General features: G+C 40.1%; 7 protein-coding genes across 8 annotated transcripts; 2 read left to right on the top strand and 5 right to left on the bottom strand.

Moving 5' to 3' along the window:
- Positions 1-845: 845 nt before the first annotated feature.
- Positions 846-3,473, bottom strand: LOC6496042 (2-acylglycerol O-acyltransferase 2). The gene is made up of 6 exons (XM_032451332.2): positions 3,255-3,473; positions 2,827-2,924; positions 2,636-2,764; positions 2,242-2,583; positions 1,988-2,187; positions 846-1,930 (listed from the first exon to the last, which is right to left on the bottom strand). The coding sequence occupies exons 1-6, from the start codon at positions 3,381-3,383 to the stop codon at positions 1,773-1,775; spliced, it is 1,056 nt and encodes a 351-aa protein (XP_032307223.1). The 5' UTR covers positions 3,384-3,473; the 3' UTR covers positions 846-1,772.
- An 803-nt stretch (positions 3,474-4,276) lies between these two features.
- Positions 4,277-6,232, bottom strand: LOC6496041 (diacylglycerol O-acyltransferase 2). Of its 2 annotated transcripts, XM_032451333.2 has the most exons (7): positions 6,072-6,232; positions 5,648-5,984; positions 5,480-5,577; positions 5,292-5,423; positions 4,888-5,229; positions 4,632-4,831; positions 4,277-4,569 (listed from the first exon to the last, which is right to left on the bottom strand). In XM_032451333.2, the coding sequence occupies exons 2-7, from the start codon at positions 5,774-5,776 to the stop codon at positions 4,412-4,414; spliced, it is 1,059 nt and encodes a 352-aa protein (XP_032307224.1). In that variant the 5' UTR covers positions 5,777-5,984; positions 6,072-6,232; the 3' UTR covers positions 4,277-4,411. The 2 variants fall into 2 exon arrangements, with proteins under 2 accessions (XP_032307224.1, XP_001960102.1); XM_001960066.4 differs by lacking the exon at positions 6,072-6,232 and having other exon boundaries at positions 5,648-5,990.
- A 382-nt stretch (positions 6,233-6,614) lies between these two features.
- LOC6496040 (diacylglycerol O-acyltransferase 2) lies at positions 6,615-9,177 on the bottom strand. Its single transcript, XM_001960065.4, has 7 exons — positions 9,027-9,177; positions 8,051-8,257; positions 7,887-7,984; positions 7,694-7,825; positions 7,258-7,599; positions 6,996-7,195; positions 6,615-6,936 (listed from the first exon to the last, which is right to left on the bottom strand). Exons 2-7 carry the CDS (start codon positions 8,177-8,179, stop codon positions 6,779-6,781), a joined length of 1,059 nt encoding a protein of 352 aa, XP_001960101.1. The 5' UTR covers positions 8,180-8,257; positions 9,027-9,177; the 3' UTR covers positions 6,615-6,778.
- A 620-nt stretch (positions 9,178-9,797) lies between these two features.
- On the top strand, positions 9,798-15,721 carry LOC6494560 (tyrosine-protein kinase receptor torso). Its single transcript, XM_001960064.4, has 14 exons — positions 9,798-10,265; positions 10,352-10,582; positions 10,646-10,883; positions 10,941-11,023; positions 11,083-11,251; positions 11,306-11,611; positions 11,676-12,029; positions 12,085-12,256; positions 12,318-12,768; positions 12,821-12,915; positions 12,984-13,106; positions 15,079-15,216; positions 15,276-15,449; positions 15,500-15,721. Exons 1-14 carry the CDS (start codon positions 10,113-10,115, stop codon positions 15,552-15,554), a joined length of 2,742 nt encoding a protein of 913 aa, XP_001960100.1. The 5' UTR covers positions 9,798-10,112; the 3' UTR covers positions 15,555-15,721.
- Positions 15,722-15,805: 84 nt separating this feature from the next.
- LOC6494561 lies at positions 15,806-17,535 on the top strand. Its single transcript, XM_001960063.4, has one exon. It carries the CDS (start codon positions 16,002-16,004, stop codon positions 17,301-17,303), a length of 1,302 nt encoding a protein of 433 aa, XP_001960099.1. The 5' UTR covers positions 15,806-16,001; the 3' UTR covers positions 17,304-17,535.
- A 234-nt stretch (positions 17,536-17,769) lies between these two features.
- LOC6496039 (ubiquinone biosynthesis protein COQ9, mitochondrial) lies at positions 17,770-21,638 on the bottom strand. The gene is made up of 4 exons (XM_001960062.4): positions 21,479-21,638; positions 18,364-19,013; positions 18,093-18,302; positions 17,770-18,031 (listed from the first exon to the last, which is right to left on the bottom strand). Exons 1-4 carry the CDS (start codon positions 21,537-21,539, stop codon positions 17,993-17,995), a joined length of 960 nt encoding a protein of 319 aa, XP_001960098.2. The 5' UTR covers positions 21,540-21,638; the 3' UTR covers positions 17,770-17,992.
- Positions 19,223-21,464, bottom strand: LOC6496038 (glomulin). The gene has a single exon (XM_001960061.4). The coding sequence runs from the start codon at positions 21,213-21,215 to the stop codon at positions 19,296-19,298; it is 1,920 nt and encodes a 639-aa protein (XP_001960097.2). The 5' UTR covers positions 21,216-21,464; the 3' UTR covers positions 19,223-19,295.
- Positions 21,639-21,649: the final 11 nt, after the last annotated feature.

Genomic DNA, 21,649 nt, shown 5'->3' with positions numbered 1-21,649 from the left:
TATAAAATACATACATACATCTATATGCATCGCGTAGGATGTTCATCCGGGCTATGAGGATGTCACTCACTATACAATTATGCCAATTACATATTTTGTATTGCCTCGGCCGAACAAATTAGATAAAAATTTAACCGGAGTGCGATGGTGAATGTAAATTTCCATCCTATAGCCAGTATAATCAGAAAACCACTAACTGCAAGAAGCGTCAAATTCAAAATTAATGCTTTTATGACAACCACCTTACAGGAGTACAACAATCGCAATATATATATTGCTCTATGGTGTATCTTTCAATGGCTTACTAACTGTTATTTAACAAATTAAAAGTAATAATAGAAACTAAAGAGCAAAGCCCTAAAAAGCAGTGAAAATATAAAATACAAAAATAAATGGAGAACCCACGTTATGCCAAGTGTTCCTTTCTAAAAGTATATATCTAGACGAATACTTTTCGTAATATCTGAATATTTGTAGATAAATCTAAAAGTCTATCATTGAATAATGAAGCCAACTACAAGTAACTAGTAATCTCATTCAATCTAAATATTTTCCAAATCTCCCCCTTTCTAATATTGCTATTGCTTTAGCGTTAAAAACCAAATACAAAATTCTAACAAGAACGGAAAGCTAGTAAACAAAAATTAATAAATATTGATTTGTTGCTAAATTAATGAAATTGTACCTTTGAAAAAGGAATTCTGCGATCGATTCATTCCTAGCGTAGCACGAAATCCTTATAGTTGTTAAATCTGATAAACGAGATTAAGATGAATGAGATCGTCGTGGCACAAAATGCGAAATTAAGTTAAGTTTTTCCAAAAATTCGAGAATCCAGCTCCTTGTTCTTTTTGTATATATAAGTACATACAAGGTAACAAATTTAATTGGTAATTAATAAAAGGAAAACAACAAAAAAAGCGCTTTCGTTAAAAATAATCTCTGTACTGTGTGTGTGTCCTGTGTGTTGTTGGGGTTTAAAAAGTGTGTTTTCTTAAGGGGGCAGGATGGTTTGAGACTTCAAAAAATTTTTTTTTTCAGAAATTTTTTATATAATAGAACATTATCTTAGGAATATCCTGTGAAAGTTTCATGTCGATCGGACTAAAACTTGCTGAGATACCGATTTTCTAGTTTTTTTCTCTCCATATACTTTCCATTGCTTTTAAAACTTTAGACGCGTTTTGCTCAAAACAACTTTTTCAAGTCGGTGCGTAACGTAACTCAAAAAGTAATTCTCGGATCTTAATAAAATTTTGTACACATCTTTAATACAATAAATACTTGCGGATGAACGAGCGCTTTTTTTTTAAAAAAATTTTTTTTACTTTTTTTAGGGGCAAAAATGGACGGATTTTTATGTAAAAATGGCACTTTTGACTTTGAAACCGCGCCAAAAATCCAAAATTGCATATTTTTCAAAATGGTTTCGTTCATCCGCACAAGAAACAAATATTTTAAGTAAATCAATTCAATTTTTTGATTTTAGATAACACTGTAAGGCCAGACTTTACGCACCGCAAGAGACCAATTTTTTGAAGCGACTCCGGCCGACTGCCGTCACGGAATAAATAATAATTATTTCTTAATAAAAAATATTCTTAAATACTCTACAAATATAGCCATTTATCGTGTAAAAAAAATGGATCATTTCGTTCACTCAGAAATGAGAAAAAAAATCGCAAAAATGTGCTTTTTTTCAGCCCCTGAAACCATCCTGCCCCCTTAAGTTCTAGATAAAATCACAATTTATAGTAGTCCCTGTTTTAGGGCTACTGGATAACCAGCTTGGTTCGGTGGGAGTTTTGTATGTATTTGTCCTTATAGTCCTCGAAAATCTTTTCCAGAGCCTCAATAACCTTCCCATGAATTTCATCAACGTAGGCACTATCGGGTTCATCGCTCTGAACCACATCAATGGGGGCTCCAACTAAAAAATCATTTGGTTAAGGATTAAATTCAACTACTTTAATATTTAAGGACTTACCAACTTGGACAATACGCCCACGATAAGGCAGGATACCAAAGCTATAGTTGAATATACCACGTCCTTTGGGAATAATGGGCGAAACTCCGGTCAATTTTTTAACAGCATTCTGAAAACGTCGAAGCTTGGAGTTCGGAGGATTTTCCACCTGGTCGTATATATCCACCTCCCCAAAGGAAAATGTGGGAACAATTGATGAGCTGAATTGTTAATAGAATTAACATCATGTTTAAGATTTGTTTAAAATTACTCACCCCGTTCGAATGGCCATCTTGACAAAGCCCTTTCTGTTCCTGAGGGTCAACACGTATTGGCCAGGATGCGAGTCCATGGCTTCTTGGGCTCCACCAACTAATATAGCCACTGCGTTCGATGTGAATCCATCTTGATTGTCCTCATGCTTAGGATCATTCGACTTGTTGAGCAGATAGACCAAGGACTCCTTGCAAACAGACACCATTCCCCACAAGCGAATGACTTCCCGTAAGAATGGAGTTTTGAAATGATGATCCAAAGTCGCAATTTTTGGGCGAACTTGGGGAAACAGTTTCAGCCACTTGGGAATATCCATTCCCATATTAACACAAATACCCATTCTATAAAAATATAAAAAGTTATTTAAGCTTGTGTTTAATCTAAAGTACCTACCCCAAAAGTCCGTGGGGAAAACAAGACAGAATGTAGTTTCTATCAGGCGGCAGCTCGGCGGTCTTTACAAGTTCCACCGGGAAATAATCGCGATAACTTGGATTTTTTCGAAAAAGAGCCACTAACCAGCTAAGGGAATTAAATTAATGAGGGCTCTTCATATTATAATCTATAATATATATTTCTCTTACCCGTTGCCCTCCATGATGCCAAAATGTTTCTTATAATCCCAATATATGTAAACGAAGTAGATCAAGAGAAAGGTCCGCAAATAGAATCCACTATAATACTGAATATAGAAAAAATAATAATTTAGGAATTATAGTTTATCAACGTTATAAGACTCTTGAAATTAAAGTGTTAACACTTCAAACATTGTGATTTTTGAAGAGTTTTGTTGATTTATTACACACTTTGTTTGATCATTTACAAGATAATTTACATCAACGTTTTAAGTCATGATGCACATTTCATTTTTTTGAAATGCGAGTTGATTCAAGCATGAATTATTTAAAAGATTTTAATCACTTTTTATCACTTCAACTGGGAAATCTTTTGACATCCTTAAAATCACTCATGTTTGGATGTTTTATTAAAAACTCAAGAACAAAAATATTACCAGCAGGAACGGAGTACAGAATGTCGATATGATGGGCAACCAGAATATTGTATACGTGAAAAAGGCCGTGAAAAAGGTCTGAAGACGCCGATCCAGGGGAATGTTGAGCGGAGCCCATTCTATTTTCATGGTGTCTTCTCTTGAATGAATCTTCCACCGATTTTTAAAAGGCACCTCCGACTCTATCGGCGATTGTCCAGCAACTGAGCTCCAGAGAATCGGCACCAGCATATGTATTTCCCATTTGTAATGGGTCTACTTATCCTTATCAATACGGCAGACAGCCTCTTCGTAATAGTAACCGCTTGAGAACCTCTCTTCAGCGATAAGAAACTGATAATCACTAAAGAACAGGCACTAGACTTTGCATAAGTATGTATTACAAATTATATTCAATAAGGATGATTTGAGCATATATGTATAGAGTAATATTACGTCATAATCAGATGATGCTCGACACATGGGACCATTTATGAGACAAATTTATTTGCACAAATTATAATCAAATCAGTCATCGTATCAGTCTGATAAGGAAGGTTTATAGAGTAATAGTATTTTCCATTGAGTGGCTGTAAATTTCTGATTAGGATCTCAGTACACCCTCAAGTTGAATCATAGCCATAGTTTCAAATTGGGGTCTTGGGGGCAGGAGTAAGATTCTAATGTTAATATGGGCAACCCGATCCGATATCAGCAATCACTTACGACCTTTAGAACAACATGCTTACTATAACACTTCGCAACAGCCGAATTTTTACCCCCCAATACATGGTTTATTGATAAGGAGTTCAATCCACTTTTTGTATTGCCAGCTTGGGATTGTGTCGCTCTTATCAGTCGGGTGTCTTCATTAAACAATTCATTCAGAATCGCTGATTCATTATGATGATATTACATGACACTTTGTATATATTTTCAAGCTTCTCGAATTGCATTTGTCACTATTGATTTAAAATATTAAGACAAAGGGCAGATTAGTCATTGACCTTGTCTTTTGTTTAAACTTTAATCAAAAAATTCAATAAAATTTTATACAAAATGTATTATATATTGCTTTCCGTTAATGAATCTTTTACAACAAATCTGCAGTTGATGTATAGGACATTTTCTAAAATAAAATGATCACATTAGTCTTAAATTTCAAGAAATATATACATTCACTGTATAATAAGTTTGGCATTCTTGGAGTTTTGAATGTACTTGTCCTTGTGCTCTTCAAATAATACTTTAATGGCCTCAATGACCTGTCCATGAACTTTGTCCACATATTCCAAATCAGGTTGATCGCTTTTCACCACATCAATTGGTGAACCAACTGAGAAAAACATTCAAGATTAAGATTTCATCATGCTAAGTATGGGTCATAAATCAACTTACCAACTTGAACGATACGTCGTCGGAATGGCAAGAATCCAAAGGTATAGTTAAAGAAACCCCGGCCCACGGGAATCAGCGGAGAAACGCCAGTGATTTTCTTAACAACGTTTTGGAACTTCCTAAGCAGAGAGTCTGGGGGATTGGCCACTTGATCAAAGATGTCCACTTCGCCAAAGGAAATTGAGGGAACAATAGATGAGCTGAAGTTAAAATGGAATTATTAAAAAAATTAAATAATTTTTAGGTAAATACTAACCCTGTACGAATGGCCATTTTGACGAAACCCTTGCGGTTCTTCAAGGTCAAAATATACTGACCAGGATGCGAGTCCATGGCCTCCTGAGCACCACCCACAAGAATGGCCACTGCATTGGAGGTGAAGCCATCGCTGTTGTCCTTGTGCTTGGGATCATTTGATCTACTGAGCATGCGAAGTAGAGCCTCCTTGGACACCGATACCAAGCCCCAGCAGCGCAGGACCTCTCGCATGAAAGGCACGTGGAAATGCTGGTCCAAAGTTCCCAGTTTGGGGCGCACTTGGGGGAACAACTCCAGCCACTTGGAGATCTCGACGCCCATGTTAATGCCAATGCCAGTACTGCAAACCGAATCAGTGTCTATTTATAATAAATCGATAAGATTGGTTGTCAGTAATCATACCCAAGAATGCCATGAGGAAAGCTGGCCAAGATGTAGTTGCGGTCGGCAGGCAAATCGGCGGTCTTTACCAGCTCCACTGGAAAATAATCGCGATAGTACCGATGCAAGCGATTAGTCCGAGTTATCATCCAGCTAAAAATAGGGTTCAAGATGTCAATTTTCCCTCTGTCTTTGGGGAAAAAACTTACCCATTGTCATCCACAACAGATTGGGTTTTCTTATGGTGAAGATAAACATAACCCAAGTACAGTAACATCAAGCTGCGCAGCAAAAGACCTCCATAGATCTGAAAGTGTGATTGTGTTTTTTAGTTTTTTTATAAATAAATATTTTTTAATAAATCGAAAATATCCTACCAGAGAACCAGCAATTATTAGAAATGATGTTGATAAGAGCACCAACAGCATGGAGGTAAAAAATGCTGTCACCACAATCTGAAGACGACGTTCCAAAGGAACTCGAAGTGGTGCCCATTCGATTTTCATTTTACAAAGTCGCTGTCAGTCCAATACTGTTCAATAATCCACCAGCTGCTCTATCGATGGTTCTCCCACGACTGAATGATATGCTAGCCAGCGACGGTCAGCTTGCTGTGCATTTAACTTATACTTATCCTTATCGGCTTTAGTTCTGATGTCGGGCGCCCGCATTAGTAGGCTAATCATACATATACCAGCTACTGGGTCTGGGTCTCTGTTTGGGGGCGATGGGAATTTGCGATTAGAGTGATAAAGATGATAAAGGTTGTTTTACAGTTGACGTCTGGTAATCGGCAATCACCTTTAATTTGGTGCAAAGGTATGCGGCTATTCCCAACAACAGATATCGTCTTTTGAATTATAGCACCTTTTGAGTTAAAGAGTTGAGTGATTCAATTAAGTTTATTTTGTGTTTTCGGTGAGTCACTATGATTAGAGTTTAAGATTTGAATGCGAATTTTATAGGTACTAATTGAGAGGTCTAGACTCTAGACTTAGCTAAATACTAAAACTTTAGTGACTGATGAAACAATTGATTCTAACAAGGTAATCATGTTTAAAAAGGCAAAGTCCAACCACTTTTAAACAGTGAAACCTGTTTTCTGTTCTTTATAAACTATTTTAAATGTTGATAAGCCTTTAATTCATTGCAATCTCTATTAATCCATTTAAATTATCAGAAAAATCAAATCTTTACGGCCAAGAAAATGCTTTTATTTCTTTTCAAATTATATTGCCCCAATTTCAAACTGATTTTGGTATTAACTGTTTAATCAACACTAAAAACTATCGATGACAATCGACTTAAATTCAAGCTTTTAGTGACGGCAATAAAGTTCAATAATTTATCGATTGATTCTATTTTATTTAAAAAATGTATCCCTATTTACAAATGACAACGAAAAACTAACAAAACTGCAACTTAAAAAAGTAATAAATTGTTCTGATTTTTAATGCTTATAAAGCATTATTTGATCACATTAAAAATATAGATAAAAATTCTGTTGACTAGTGAATAACCAGCTTGGTATTCTTGGCATTTGGGATGTATTTATCCTTGTACTGGACAAACATCTTCTCCAGGGCTTCGATGACTTGATTGTGGATTTTATCTACATAGGCAGGATCGGGCTTATCGCTCTTAATCACATCAATAGGGGAACCAACTAAAATTGAAGTTTTCATTAGTACCTAAAAATAACTTTTTAAAGAAATTAAGACTCACCAACTTGAACGATGCGACGCCGATTGGGCAGAAAGCCAAAACTATAATTAAAGATTCCTCGGCCCACTGGCACCAATGGCGAAATTCCAGTCAGTTTTTTCACGAAGTCCTGGAAATGACGAACCTTGGAGTGAGGTGGATTAGCGACCTGGTCAAGAATGTCCACCTCGCCAAAAGAGAATGTCGGTACAATTGAGGAACTGCAATAAAAGAGTTTTTTAGAGAGATTCTGCCATCAATTTCCATAATAATTTTCACTCACCCCGTTCGAATAGCCATTTTGACGAATCCCTTTCGGTTTCTCAAAGTCAAAATGTACTGTCCTGGATGGGAATCTAGTGCCTCTTGAGCACCACCCACCAAAATGGCAACCGCATTGGAAGTAAAACCATCTCGATTGTCCTTATGCTTTGGATCATTGGATTTGGTCAACAAATAAACGAGAGCCTCCTTGGATACGGAAACCAAGCCCCAGGATTTCAACAGTCCTCGAACAATGGGGGTCAAGAAGTTCTGGTCAAGAGTGGCAACCTTTGGCCTGACTTGAGGAAATAGTTCCAGCCACTTGGAGATGTCTAGACCCATGTTGGTGGAAATGCCAGTCCTATCGGGTGTTTCAACATTTACATAAGTGTGTATACAAAAGTTTCGTCACTTGAGGCGAATCGATAAGATTCGCTATCAGTCAACAAGCTTACCCCAGAATTCCGTGGGGAAAGCTGGCCATGATATAGTTCTTGTTCGGGGGAAGTTCGGCGGTTTTGACCAACTGCACGGGAAAGTAATCTCGATAATGCCGAAATAGCCAATTATTACGGAAAATCTTCAGGCTAAAAAGGGTTTAATTTTATGAACTATTTTTTATTATCGTTGCTAAGATTTTAAGCTCACCCATTGCCATCCATTATAGAGTGGGTTCTCCTGTGATCCACAAAAACGTAAACCAAATAAATTATGGTTAGAGTGCGCAAGTATAGACCGCCATAGATCTTGGGGAAATATATAGTTTTTCTTTTAGATCCATTAAGATCATTAAATTTATAATATTAATTTACCAGAAAAGCAGCCGTCAGAAAGTAAGAGCCCAGGGAAAGCAACATAAACGAGATAATAAAGAAAGCCATGGCAAATACTTGCCGCCTTCGTTCAATTGGAACATTTTTGGGAGCCCACTCGATTTTCATGTTTAAAATATTTAAGCACTCTCCACTTGACAACTTGAAAATGTTTAAGTAGCGACTTTAAGGACGGTCCTCCAGCGACTGAAAAAAATTCCAATGTTTTAGTTACTTTTTTCTTATCCTTATCAGTAACCGTCGATGGCGCGAACCGGTGCCTATCGGTAACAGTTGTTAACAAAATAACTTAAAAAAAAAAGAATGTTGGCAAGTTAATGGCTATTTGCTTGGGGTGGTTAAAAATTCTTATAATCTCGATGACTTTAAATAGACGTCTGGTTGCAATTATCGTCACTCTTATCATGGGCATTGGCCGGCAAATGAAAAAGTTTGCTTGAAATCACACTTTCTGAGTTTTGTTTTCATTTTTCTGGTTCCATGCATTGACTTTTATTAGAATTGATGTAATAATTACAAGCGATTTTCCAAGTCAAATGTCATTAAAATGAGAACAAAACTTGTTTTGCAAATTAAGGCAATTAACTTTTATATTCAATTGATGATATGACTGGTTTGAAAAGATAAGCTTTGGGACATCATGTTGTTTTTAAGGGAATTCATAAAAATCACTCATTTACAAGATTTTTAAATACTTTTTACAGATAGTTCAATTCGAAGTAATTTTTATATTCAAATTATATTTAAATAGCGTAAGAAACGCTATTTAAGAAAGAACGAAACTTGTTTTACGAAACAACTTGCGAGTTATGTCTCGTTAACCCGTGGCATGCTCTTAAAATAATCATATTGGAATATTTGGATCACCAAGGATATTTTTCATTAAAAAAACAAATTTCTCCACTTGTATGTTTATTTTTATAAATATAAAAATATATGCATCTAAGCCAATTACCTTCAAAAGCTATGACGAGAGAGTCTCTCGGTTACATTTATTTTTTTTTTGTTTGGAAAAGTCGCACGCTTTTTTATTGTTTACACACGTAATGGTTCGTTATCGCATTTTGAGAGCAGAACCGATGAGGCGAACGTTCAATTTGTAAATAAACCACCGAGCGGCGTGCGCAAAGTCAGAGAGCAATGAGATCCTCATATGGGTATTATTCGATGCAACAATTGAGTCAGACGCCGTAATTGTGGGTTCTAAAGCCATATAAACTGACGCAGTGGCATCTGAGGTCATGAGCTAAAAGGTGCATTTCAAATTGTTTTTATGTTTTCTTTACAAAACTCATATATTTTTTTCAAAAAGTAAAACACATTATTTGGAGTTAAATTAAAAAAATAATGTTCTTTTAAGGCTGTTTTGAGTGATTCATGCAAAATGCATTTAAAATTAGCGCCAAACTGGTTTTTACAACAATTATTATATTTTACAACACTTAAGCTTTCTTTTTATCGATAAACAATGTTGGCCGCCAAAATTAAAATGGAACCCAGTAGACGTATTAGAAGTGTAGCTTATTAAAATCCATTTAAGCTTATTAAAGTAATTCTCAATACTATTTTATATTTTATTACATTTCCAACGAGCTAACGTAATGGAAGTTCGGAAAAGAAATTTCCCAATTCCTTCTGTCGTTACGATTACAAAGTGACGATCCAGGTTTTGCATTTCAAATGACCCCTAGGCCGATCCACTCCATTGCATGGAACAGAGCGGCGAAATACCGCCAAAGAAGTGACAAAACAAAACAAAATAGCACAAAATTTATTCAGCCAGTCACCGTTTATCATGATTTCTTTATACACCGTATTCCTCTGTCGATTTTGGGTCTCAGTTTGATCAGATAAACCAAGGACGGAGGTTCCTATTGATCTTATAAAGTGAAAAAAATAATTTTCCAGCTTAACACACAAAAAAAATTAACAAAAAAGCAAGCTAGATTCAAAGTGCACTTAGTTTAAGGAATAAAACAAAACTTAAATTTAAAAAGGGGTTAACACATAAAGACATTTATTCTCAAGCAAGTTGGGAAATATGGTGATTTTTTATGCCAGATATGCATTTCTGTTCTGGTTCTTTGTGGGTACCAATCAAGGTCAACTAATGCGATTGTCCCAGATCTCCGAGGACGAGACTCTGCTCAATGTAACCTCCTGTACACAAAATTGCATTGAAATTGGAGAAAAAGTACGTATGTGTCCAGGTGCTCAGCCTCAAAAGTGCTGGCTGGTTAGCTTTTTTCTAGAAAAATTATTTTAATCTTTTTTCTACAGGACTTTCGGGGGTGCTTTAGGGATTGTCGCTATAATGACACTGCTCCTGCTCCACTACGGAAAGTTCAGGACAACTTTCAGCTTCAGATGCAATGTCACACGGAGTCCCAGCTGGTTTTTCGCATTGATTGGGTGCAACATAGCAAAGGAAACGATACCGCTCCAAACGTCACCTATATAATCAAATTGGATACTGCCAACAATGATTTTGATGAGACTATCCTTTACTTGGTAAAGAAAATATTATGAAATACAAAAAAAATATTTTTTTTAAATAAAATATGTATGTTTCAGTCGGATGACAATTTTCTGGAGTTGCCTGATTTAAGAGCCAATTGCAGTTACAATGTTACTGCTTTGGCTGTACATGGAGATGGAAGTTATTCCTTTATAGCCAAGGATCTCAAATTTGCCACTCTCAAGCGCGGTTATCAGCCCAGTAAAATGGGAGCTGTTGTTCTGGGTGGTTTTGATGCCCAGCCCGGGGATCTGCAGCATATATCTGCCGAGATTGAGTGGCAACCATCAGCAGGTTGGTTTTCAAACAAATTGTAATCTTATATGTATTTAAATAATAATTTTATTTAAGAGCGGAACTGCTTTTTTGACATGGTATCCTATTCCACAAATAGCGTTAATATGGACGAACCTAAGGTTGAGAATTTTCGTGATGTGAGTACTATATTTTATCTAAATACCAAACCAATGATCTGTTTTATGGTTCAATAAAGCTAACAAAACAAAACAGACACACCTTGAAGAATCTGGAGTTTGGAAAAAACTATTTAGTCGGCGTAAGGACAGTAAATATAATGAACCGATTGGAAAGTGAAGTGGAATGGCTCACGATAGAGGTGCCCACTTGCTTAGAGTGGTATCCCTTTAATTATAGGCTTTGCTGTAAGTTATCTATTTAAATCATTTGAAAATTTCGTTAATAAGCCCATACTTTAGCTCCCCACAAGCCGGAGAATTTAAGTGTCCTGCAGGAGCAATATCTACCAAACACCTTAGCCTTAAATATCACTTGGGCGCGTCCCACTCACCTGCCGGACAACTACACCTTGCTAATTTATGACTTGTATGTGGGTGGTTCAAAGTTGAACTACACGGTGGACAAAAACTTGAGCCACTTTTTCATACCAAAGATCGAAGTAAAAGGCCCGAGCTTCGACGTGTATTTAATAGCAGAATCCGAGGGAGGAACAAATATAACACATTTGAACCTCATAAAAGAACCATTTGAATCTTGGCTAAGTGGTAGGTAACCCAAAAAAATATAAAAAAAACTATTAAAGCTTTACTCTAATTACTCACTATATAGGAGGAAACCTGGCCAAGCTAATAATCTTCATAATTGTGCCCATTTTTTGCATTGTAATGCTCTGCTCCTTGACCCTATGCCGGCGGAATCGACAGGATTGCCAAGCCCTGGAAATGGAGTCGAAAGATGGAAAGGCTGTCGGGAATCAGGCCAGCGATTTTCACCTGTCCATAATGGATAGCAGTGGTCTGGGATTGGTGACTCTGTCGGCTAACGAGAGCCTGGACATCATTGACGAGTTGGAGGTGGAACCGCGTTCGGTGCTCCTGCAGGATGTCCTGGGCGAGGGAGCTTTTGGTTTGGTGCGACGAGGAGTATACAAAAAACGACAAGTGGCAGTCAAGCTGCTAAAAGGTAGGATTATAAAATATTCAATATTTATCCTTAAGCCTAAAACCTCTTCTTTCAGACGAGCCCAACGAGGAGGACGTGTATGCCTTTAAGTGCGAAATACAGATGCTGAAAGCGGTGGGAAAACATCCGAATATTGTTGGAATTGTGGGCTATTCCACTCGATGTAGCAAACGAATGATGTTGCTCATTGAATATTGCAGTCTTGGAAGTTTACAGAACTTTCTGAGGTAGGGGATAAATAGTCTTATATCCTTTTAAAACTTGCATATAATTTAACAATTATTTTAGGGAGGAATGGAAATTCCGGCAGGAGGGTACTGCCATTGGGATTAAGCAAAATATAGAAGAGAATGTTGAGAAGCGCCGCTTTCATCGACCTAACCGTAGCTCCATTCATGATCGGATTGAGGACATTAATGTCTCTATGCTGTCCACCGTGGAAGAGGAAAGCGAAGCTGATCAGACTAAAACTAGCAGTAGAGTGGAAACCTACACTTTAACTCGAATCACCAATGCAGCAAATAATCAGGGTTATGGTTTGGAGGATATAGAAAATATAGGTGCTCATCCTACAAAATCTTCAGATACCCAAGAGGAGAAGCCAAACAAGCAACGCATTTTTGAGAACAAAGAGTATTTTAACACTTTGGATTCAACAGATGCCAACAAGAATTTAACAAGAGTTCCTCTGAAATATGCGGATTTACTTGATATTGCTCAACAAGTGGCTGTTGGAATGGTAATGATTAGAATTCTAAAAAGCCTAAAAATAATTCTTATCTTTTTTCCAGGAATTTCTAGCTCAAAACAAAGTGGTTCATCGCGATCTTGCAGCCAGAAATGTTTTAATTTCACTGGATCGTAGCATTAAAATTGCTGATTTTGGGTGAGTAATACTTACTGAGTAATTTTAAAAACTCGGTTTTTTTTAAATATTTACTGTATTATATCTAGATTAAGTCGGGATGTCTACCACGAGAATGTCTATCGCAAATCTGGAGGAAGCGGCAAACTGCCTATCAAGTGGCTGGCTCTGGAGTCACTCACCCATCAAGTGTACACCAGCCAAAGCGATGTGTAAGACGATAAACAATTTTATAACTTTAAAGATGCTAATAACTTTAAAAAATAGATCTACAAAACTTTTAAGATCTTTAACTTAAAGATCTTTCGCAAGGCTTCATAATATGAACATGTTTGCTGTTCCAATTTTTTGAAATAGGTCATATGTTTTAATACAAATCGTTTTAGACATTCCAGGATATTTGATAAAAAATGGAAAAAATAATTCGTTCCTAGATTTTGATGCAGATTTGTGGAGAATCTATCTACAATTCGTTCAAGGTATTCCGCTCAGGAATCGGATCACACTTGGCAAAGATATGGCCATCGCTGTGGTCCGAATATGGATCCCCTTGAATCTTTTAAAATTTGAAGGGGATCCCCTAGGAAATTTGAGAAAATATCGAAAAAATAATTCGTTCCTAGATTTTGATGCAGATTTGTTGAGAATCTTTGTACAAATCGTTTAAGGTATTCCGCTGAAGAATCGGATGACTTTTGGAAAAGATATGGCCATCGCCGTGGACCGAATAGGCTCCCCTTGCATTTTTCAAAATTTGAAGGGGATCCCCTGAGAAATTTGAGAAAAAATCGAAAAAATATTTTGTTTCTAGATTTTGATGCAGATTTGTGAAGAATCTCTCTACAAATCGTTTAAGGCATTCCGCTTAAGAATCGGATGACTTTTGGCAAAGATATGGCCATCGCCGTGGGCCGAATAGGCTCCCCTTGCATTTTTCAAAATTTGAAGGGGATCCCCCAGGAAATTTGAGAAAAAATCGAAAAAATATTTTGTTTCTAGATTTTGATGCAGATTTGTGGAGAATCTCTCTACAAATCGTTTAAGGCATTCCGCTCAAGAATCGGATGACTTTTGGAAAAGATATGGCCATCGCCGTGGGCCGAATAGGCTCCCCTTGCATTTTTCAAAATTTGAAGGGGATCCCCCAGGAAATTTGAGAAAAAATCGAAAAAATATTTTGTTTCTAGATTTTGATGCAGATTTGTGGAGAATCTCTCTACAAATCGTTTAAGGTATTCCGCTCAAGAATCGGATGACTTTTGGAAAAGATATGGCCATCGCCGTGGGCCGAATAGGCTCCCCTTGCATTTTTCAAAATTTGAAGGGGATCCCCCAGGAAATTTGAGAAAAAATTGAAAAAATATTTTGTTCCTAGATTTTTATGCAGAATTGAGGAGAATCTTTCTAGAAAACGTTTAAGGTATTCCGCTCAAGAATCGGATGACTTTTGGAAAAGATATGGCCATCGCCGTGGGCCGAATAGGCTCCCCTTTCATTTTTCAAAATTTGAAGGGGATCCCCTAAGAAATTTGAGAAAAAATCGAAAAAATATTTTGTTTCTAGATTTTGATGCAGATTTGTGGAGAATCTCTCTACAAATCGTTTAAGGTATTTCGCTCAAGAATCGGATGACTTTTGGAAAAGATATGGCCATCGCCGTGGGCCGAATAGGCTCCCCTTGCATTTTTCAAAATTTGAAGGGGATCCCCCAGGAAATTTGAGAAAAAATGGAAAAAATATTTTGTTCCTAGATTTTTATGCAGAATTGAGGAGAAGCTTTCTAGAAATCGTTTAAGGTATTCCGCTCAAGAATCGGATGACTTTTGGCAAAGATATGGCCATCGCCGTGGGCCAAATATGGCTCCCCTTACATTTTTCATAATTTGAAGGGGATCCCCTAAGAAATTTGAGAAAAGATCGAAAAAAAAATCGTTCCTAGATTTTGATGCAGATTTGTGGAGAATCTTTCTGCAAATAGTTTAGGACATTTCGCTGACGAATTGGTTGCCTAGTGGCAAAGATATAGCCATTGCTTGGGGCCATATTATGTTTCCCATGCAATCTTTGAAATATCAAATAGGTCCTTTAGAAAATTGGACAAAAACCTATTTTTTGCTATGAATTGATGTAGATTAATAAAAATAGCTATAAAAAAATATCCATTTAAATAAGTAAATTTTTCAGTTGGTCGTTTGGAGTGTTACTCTATGAGATCACCACGCTGGGAGGAATGCCGTATCCCTCAGTTTCACCTGGCGATCTTCTGCAGCTACTGCGTCAGGGTCATCGCATGAAACGTCCCGATGGTTGCACGGATGAAATGTAAGTTTATTAAATAAATAAGCCATATCAGGATATAGATAAATAGCTTTATTTCCCAGGTTTGCTTTAATGGAGAGCTGCTGGTGCTCCGTTCCCTCCCACAGACCCACATTTTCTGGACTCAAGGAGCGGCTGGGCGCCATGATAGGTGCCACTAACGAAGTCCCTCAAAGGTTGCAGCAACTTCAGGAAGCATTGGACTCCACAAAGGAATCTGAAGACATTCTCCACAGGTGAGTTGATGGCTTTAAGATTGTAGCTTTTCTGAACTCTTTTATTTTAGTAAAGTGGAGACGTTGCCCTGCCAAGAAGAAGCGTACTTGGAGCCTCTACAGTAAAGTTGGATTCTAGAAGGGCATACTCTTCAATGGAACCATTATTTAAGTGCAATATGATAAACTATTGAACACCCCATTCTAGAAATCAAAACCCAATTACGACAAAGCTATATAGCAGCTAGCACAACCCTACTTGGGAATAAATATTAATGTTAAGTTTAAAACAATTATAAAAGGTTTTATTCTTTTAAGGGTATGGGGCAAAGAGGACTACCAATCTGATGTTTTTTAATCTGTGACTTTGCCGTTTGCGTCAACTTCTCTAGTCCACAAACTTTTTTCAATTGCTTAATTTTTTGTTTTTGGCATTGAATTGCCATTTCAACATGAACGTCCCCACCTGTGGAGGTGTAGACTTCGCAAATATCTGGCTTATTTGGAACTTGGTCCTTTTGAGCGCCACGGCCTCTAAAAATTCGAAATTGAACGTCTTAGCAAGGACCCAACATGTGCATTCATTGCTGTCGACTGAGCCAGACGCCCTGTCCGACAATCCCATACAGCTGTCCCCATTGTCCGGTACGCACCATATCTAGATGTTGTCCCTTGGGTGGCTATGCGATGCCGGGCGGTAAACCAAAGTACGAGCATCCCTGGATAAGGGGTAAGGATCCGAGGACATTGCCAAATCCCTGCGTCGTCGGACCACCCCGTTGGCTGGAAATGAACCGAGAGGCTATTTTCGCCATGGCCGCCAAGTTGAATCGTTCCCCGGAAGCTGCCCATTATTTGGTGATCCAGTTACTCCACGCAAACTACGGGAAAGTAATGACGATATCCCGAAAAAGGCGCACCTTTAAGGTACCCCTGGCTGGCTACCCAGATCAGGATTTCTTTACTGCTGGCAATACGATTTTTAATAGGAGAGGTGATGTCATTGCTCCTTTGGCGCCAGAGACTCTGAGCAAACTGCTCCTGATGATGCAGGATTACATCTTTCGTTTGAGGCTACTAAACAGAAAGTACAAATGGTATGGGAATGGTGATGATCACGGTAACATTCTGTGCCTTTTGGGGGAGCAAGATGAACTGGTGCGACTGCTGAAAGACCTATTTGGAGGCAGTAGTGACATTGTTTCCGTTACGGATCTTCTCAAGGCCCTTAACGAACTGGACTTTCAAGATCTGTTCACCAGGAAAAAAACAAAAGCATCTCCCTGGCTGGTCAGAGACATTTCCGATTTATATTCGGAAGTGACGGCACCGGACGAATCATCGCCAAGTACATCAATGTTTGATGGCGATTCCAAACAATTGCTTGACCCTAAACTCCCATTCACATATTCAGACAGGGGGAATCCCAGTAAGGAATTTAGGTCACGCTTATACAGAAATATGCGAAATTCGAAGGAATCTAGTACCCGAACAAGTATGACCCCCAAAAAGCCACGCACGGGCAACTACTTGGCCAGCGAAATACCACAACTCTTCTTTGCGCCCTTCGACTCCAGGAATAGTGCAACCTGGATGTCCCGACACCCGGACACCTTCAGGTTAGACCCTACCGGCAAAATATTAAAACGGCGGGTTAAGCATTACAGGACCAGTGATGAAAATAAAAAGTTTAAGGCCATGGCAGATACCATGTCCGTACACAGTGAAAAGTCGTACAAATCAGCCGATTTCCAGGATATGTTCGGTGCTGATGTATCCAGCAGGAGGAGTACCAGAAACACCAGAAGCAGCATCAGAAAAAGAAAAAGTTCTGTGACCCTATCAGGCCGAAATTCATTTGTGAGAAAATCTTAAAAGGGGAAATTTCAGAGGACTAACCAAAGGTAAAGACAACTGATCCCAAGATAATAGAACCTTGGAACAGCAGTCATTGTCTTTGGTTGTCTTTTGAAAATAGTGTATTCATTCCCCAACGTCTATATGTAGAAAAACAATGTGTATCTGCGATTCTGCGATGTGTATCTTCAGTCTTTAAGCTTTTAATAAATTAAGGAAACTGATGTCCTTTTAAATGTTCAAAAAAGTATGATTCAGAGTATGAATAATGGGTTTTTAACAAAATAGTTTTAAGATAATTTGTACTTAAGGTCATTTCTTAAACAAAGTGATTCATTCACATACAAATTATTACGTTAATAGAATCGACAAACAAACGAGTGCAAAAAATGTTCCCCATTTCTGTTTACCCCCCATTCCGAGTGCGAATACTAACAAGTTGTCTGTTGCAATTTTTGCAAAAGCGTTAAATTAGAAAAATAAGTTTAAGCTTTTCGAAAATAGTGAAGTGTTTTTATTATAAAGCCCCCATTTAAAACCACAAAAACTAAACAATACGATTGTATAAAGGTGTACTTATATGCACATATATACATAATGGATTTACGTAAACATTAGTGTAGTTTCCCAGGTGGGAGAAGTGTCACTCCCACCGGAATCATTTATCTTTGGACTTCCTGCGGTACTCGAGGTTATGACTTTTCCTGCTAGTTGCGATTATATCCCAGGCCCAGAATATTACGTGCCTGTGAAAAAAATTCAGACTTGAGTGGATGGTTAATTGTGGAATTTCCAAATGTTCCTCACCGTTACGAAAGCTGAATTGAAGGAACGTTGAAATGTGTGCGTCATGCCCTCGGTCTGGTTAAGCATCATCTGCAGTTGCACGGCCTCGTCCATTCTGTTCTTAAGGAACTCCCACGTATTAGCGTGTCCTGGCGAGGTGTCTTGCAGCATGTACAGCTCTGTCATTTTCAAAATGGTGGCCAAGCCCACGCGCCGCGTGTACCAACCAAACTGCAATAGAGAAAATAATTAATATTTCAATACCACTTTCCAATAGCCAGGATCGTCTTACATCTACGGATCGATCTCCGGAGTAGTAGCAAATGTCGTCGACTAGAGTAAGAACCTGGGCCAGGGCTGTGGGTGCGTGTTGAGGCTGGGCAATCAGTGCCATGGCTTGGGGCCACTGTGCTTTGTAGGGTGCTATCATCTCCATTCTCTGCCGGACAGCTTGCACCAGAAAATCCATTGGGTTCTCCACCTCCAGTTTCCCATCGTCTGTCTTTCTCTGCAAACTTTCCACCAACTCAGCATTGCACTTGCCATTGAAGTGGGACACCAGAGCGAAACCCCCCTCGGGAAACATCCCATGCACCACACTGGGATAGCCGCTATCCTCGGCACCCTGGACAATGGCCTGCCGGGACCAGCCATGCTGCGGTACATGCTGCAACGCGGCGTCTAAAATTTTGACCCTAATGGCATCCACCTTGGCCTGTTTAGCCTCGTCTTGCTGGCTACCGGCTCCACTTCCTGCTGATCCTCCTCCTCCACCGGCAGCTTCCTTTTTTGTATCGGCCGCATCCCGCTCTTTTTCACGCTGCTCCTCTCGCGCCCGGAAACTCTCCAGGTTGGTGGTCTTGTCCTCGCTGGCATACCTCCTAGACAGCAGGAAGGTGAGAGGTCTGGGTTGCAAGGGCGCTAATCTGGAACTTTGTGCATCTGCAATAAAGAGTTAACCCAGTGAGTTTCAAGTGCTTCACATAAACATTCTCAGTTGCCAAAATAAAAACTTCTAGCCGTTTCGCAATACAGATGCCATCTGTAGCTATTAGCACCCCAGAACTGGCTCAATTATCCGCTTAATTATCGCCCCAAAGTCAAGACCCCCAAGAACCCCAAAACCCACATAGAATCAGTTTCAATTTCAGTTTCGTTTTCGTTTCTGTTTACATATACTGTTTACTGTAATCATTTCGCTTTCTTTATGGAAAAAATTAAAAGTTAGGCATCAGAGAGAAGCCGTCGCTTGCGACCGGCTAGCTCGATGCATTCGTTGGCGCGCAGATAGAGGCCCAGCAGGGTTTCCAAGCTGGTGATGGAGCTGGCCAGAACCTCGAGTTTCTCCGTGCGTCCGATATCGGGCAGGTGGTTGTCGCCATCGCCGCCAGCCATTCCGCTATTGGAGATGTTCACGGCCAGCATGTTTAGCTGGCGTTGCATCAGCGCATCGTCCGAAGCGCTCTGTCCGTTCTCCACTCGCTCCTTATACGCCTTGTAGTGGGCCATCGAGAAGTCCAGGGCCTTGCCCAGCGGCACTAGCATTCGCTTCTCGATTTCCGGTAGAACGTGCCAGAAGCCAGTCACATTCTCCTTGTCTCTCAACGCAAAGTAGCGCAAAATATTAAGCGCATTGCACAGACGGTCGGCGTTCAGCAGAAGATCCGATTTCACATCATGGGGCAGGACACAAACGCAGAGCAGCAGCATCTCCCGGAACAGCTCTCCGCTGAAGACCTCCGGCAGAAGCGGGGACTTTATGAAAGCCTCATCCACCAGATCCTTGTACATCCCACTGAGATAGCCCATCAGTCCGTCGTGCTGGAGTGTTTCCAGAAGGTTTTTGAGTATCAGGTACTTTCCCTGATCCTCGAAGGCCAAGATATACTGCCGGAGAACATGCAGACCCAATTGGCGGAGAGACACCTCCGGGGAGTACCCCACAATTTTGCAGAGAGCCTCGCAGAAGCGCTTATGGACGTCCAGCTGAAGGGATGTGGAGGGCACAGGTTCCGATAAGATGGACAGAATATACTCTTCCAAACGCAGACCACAATGTTGCAGGGATGGCTCCTGCTGATTGAGCAGAACTTCCGCCAAATAGGCAATAGTCTCGAAGAGGAACTGCGGCGCGTAGATCCTGGGTGCGGTAAAGGGCATCTGGTTTCCCACGAACAAGGAATGATAGTACATGGCTACTGCGTGCAGCGGCAGCTTCTCCTCGATGAGGAACAGATTCTGGCTGCTCATCTCGTAGACGCCCTTGGTGGCATCCAGTTTTCTCTGCCACCTGGCACGCATTTCCACCAAGTTGAGGAGGTAGTAGGGATCGCCCAGGCATTTGCTGGCATCCTGCGTGAGACTTTCAACCACCTGATGGACATAGGTGCGCGTCATGTCCTCCTTTTCGATGTTCAACTGGAGCAGGGCCAGCGGGCGTCCCAGAAGTTGTATGAAGAAACAGGTGAAGATGTTGCGGCGGTTCATGGTGCAGTCCCTAAAGATTTGGGCGTCCGGACGTATGTCCTGCTCCATGATTTCGGTGAACAGTGGCTGCCGAAACAGACCTACGGTTATGTAGTGGGCCAGCAGGTCCTCCACTTGCTCCTGCTGCTCAATCAGTCGGGCCTGGGCTTCGTCGTAGCCCTCTGAGAGATAGTCTGGCAGAGGAAGTTCCTTAATGCGAGTAAACACACTCTGGAGGCACCATTCCACGGCCTGCGGCTTGTCGCGTCCCTGCCGCTGCAGAAGAACTTGCAAGGCGCGCAGATGGGCCCCGAAGACGGCTAGACTGGAGCTCTCCTCCACGCGCTCCATCATCTCCAACATCAACTCCTGCAACGGAGCATACTTGGCCAGAACCTTCAACAGTTCGTCGGAGCAGTCGAACAACTCGGGCTCCTCGGAGTACACAATGTCGCTGATATTTCCGGCACACACTTCATGGTACAGATCCATGGCAATCAGTGGCAACTGGCGGGTGTTCCTCTCGGCCTCGTTGGGGCTGTTGAAAAGCATTCGCACGCCGTCGTATGCCTTTTCCACCAGCAGCTGCTTGATGAGTTGCAGCAGATTGGCGGCCTCCTTGGGATCCGCCTGCGTCCTCACATCCATCGCCTGTTCCTGCTCCTGCTCCATCTCCATCTCCAGCTCCAGAGTTTCAAGCAAAATTACACGACTCAATTGTGTTTTTTAGACATTAACAATTTGGGAAAAAACTTCAGAAATTTACGCCGGCATTGGCAGTCGAATTTTTAACACTCCCCCCGTCCTTTCCCCTTCTCTCTTTCACTCACACGCGCACACTACTCGATCGAACAGCTGTTCGATTGCGGGCTCTCTTTCGTAATGACCGCAGATTCATAATTATTGGCTTACAGTTGCGGTGCAGGTGTTTGGCTACTTACTGAGGGGCAGCAGCAGCTTCTGTAGGCGGATTAACTTGTGTAAACAGCGCACATTGGCCATTTCAGCGGCTTGAAGTCGTTGGTGCAATTGAAATTGTTTTTGGAATTCACCTGGAAGCCGCAGAAACCAGTGTTGGAAAGCGGCGATACTTGTTGGGCCTACTGCGTTTA

This window comes from Drosophila ananassae, chromosome 3L, assembly GCF_017639315.1.
Source record: "Drosophila ananassae strain 14024-0371.13 chromosome 3L, ASM1763931v2, whole genome shotgun sequence".
NCBI classification, from domain to species: domain Eukaryota; kingdom Metazoa; phylum Arthropoda; class Insecta; order Diptera; family Drosophilidae; genus Drosophila; species Drosophila ananassae.
Note: the sequence above shows the minus strand (reverse complement) of the source record. Positions and strands in the feature narration are given on the sequence as shown.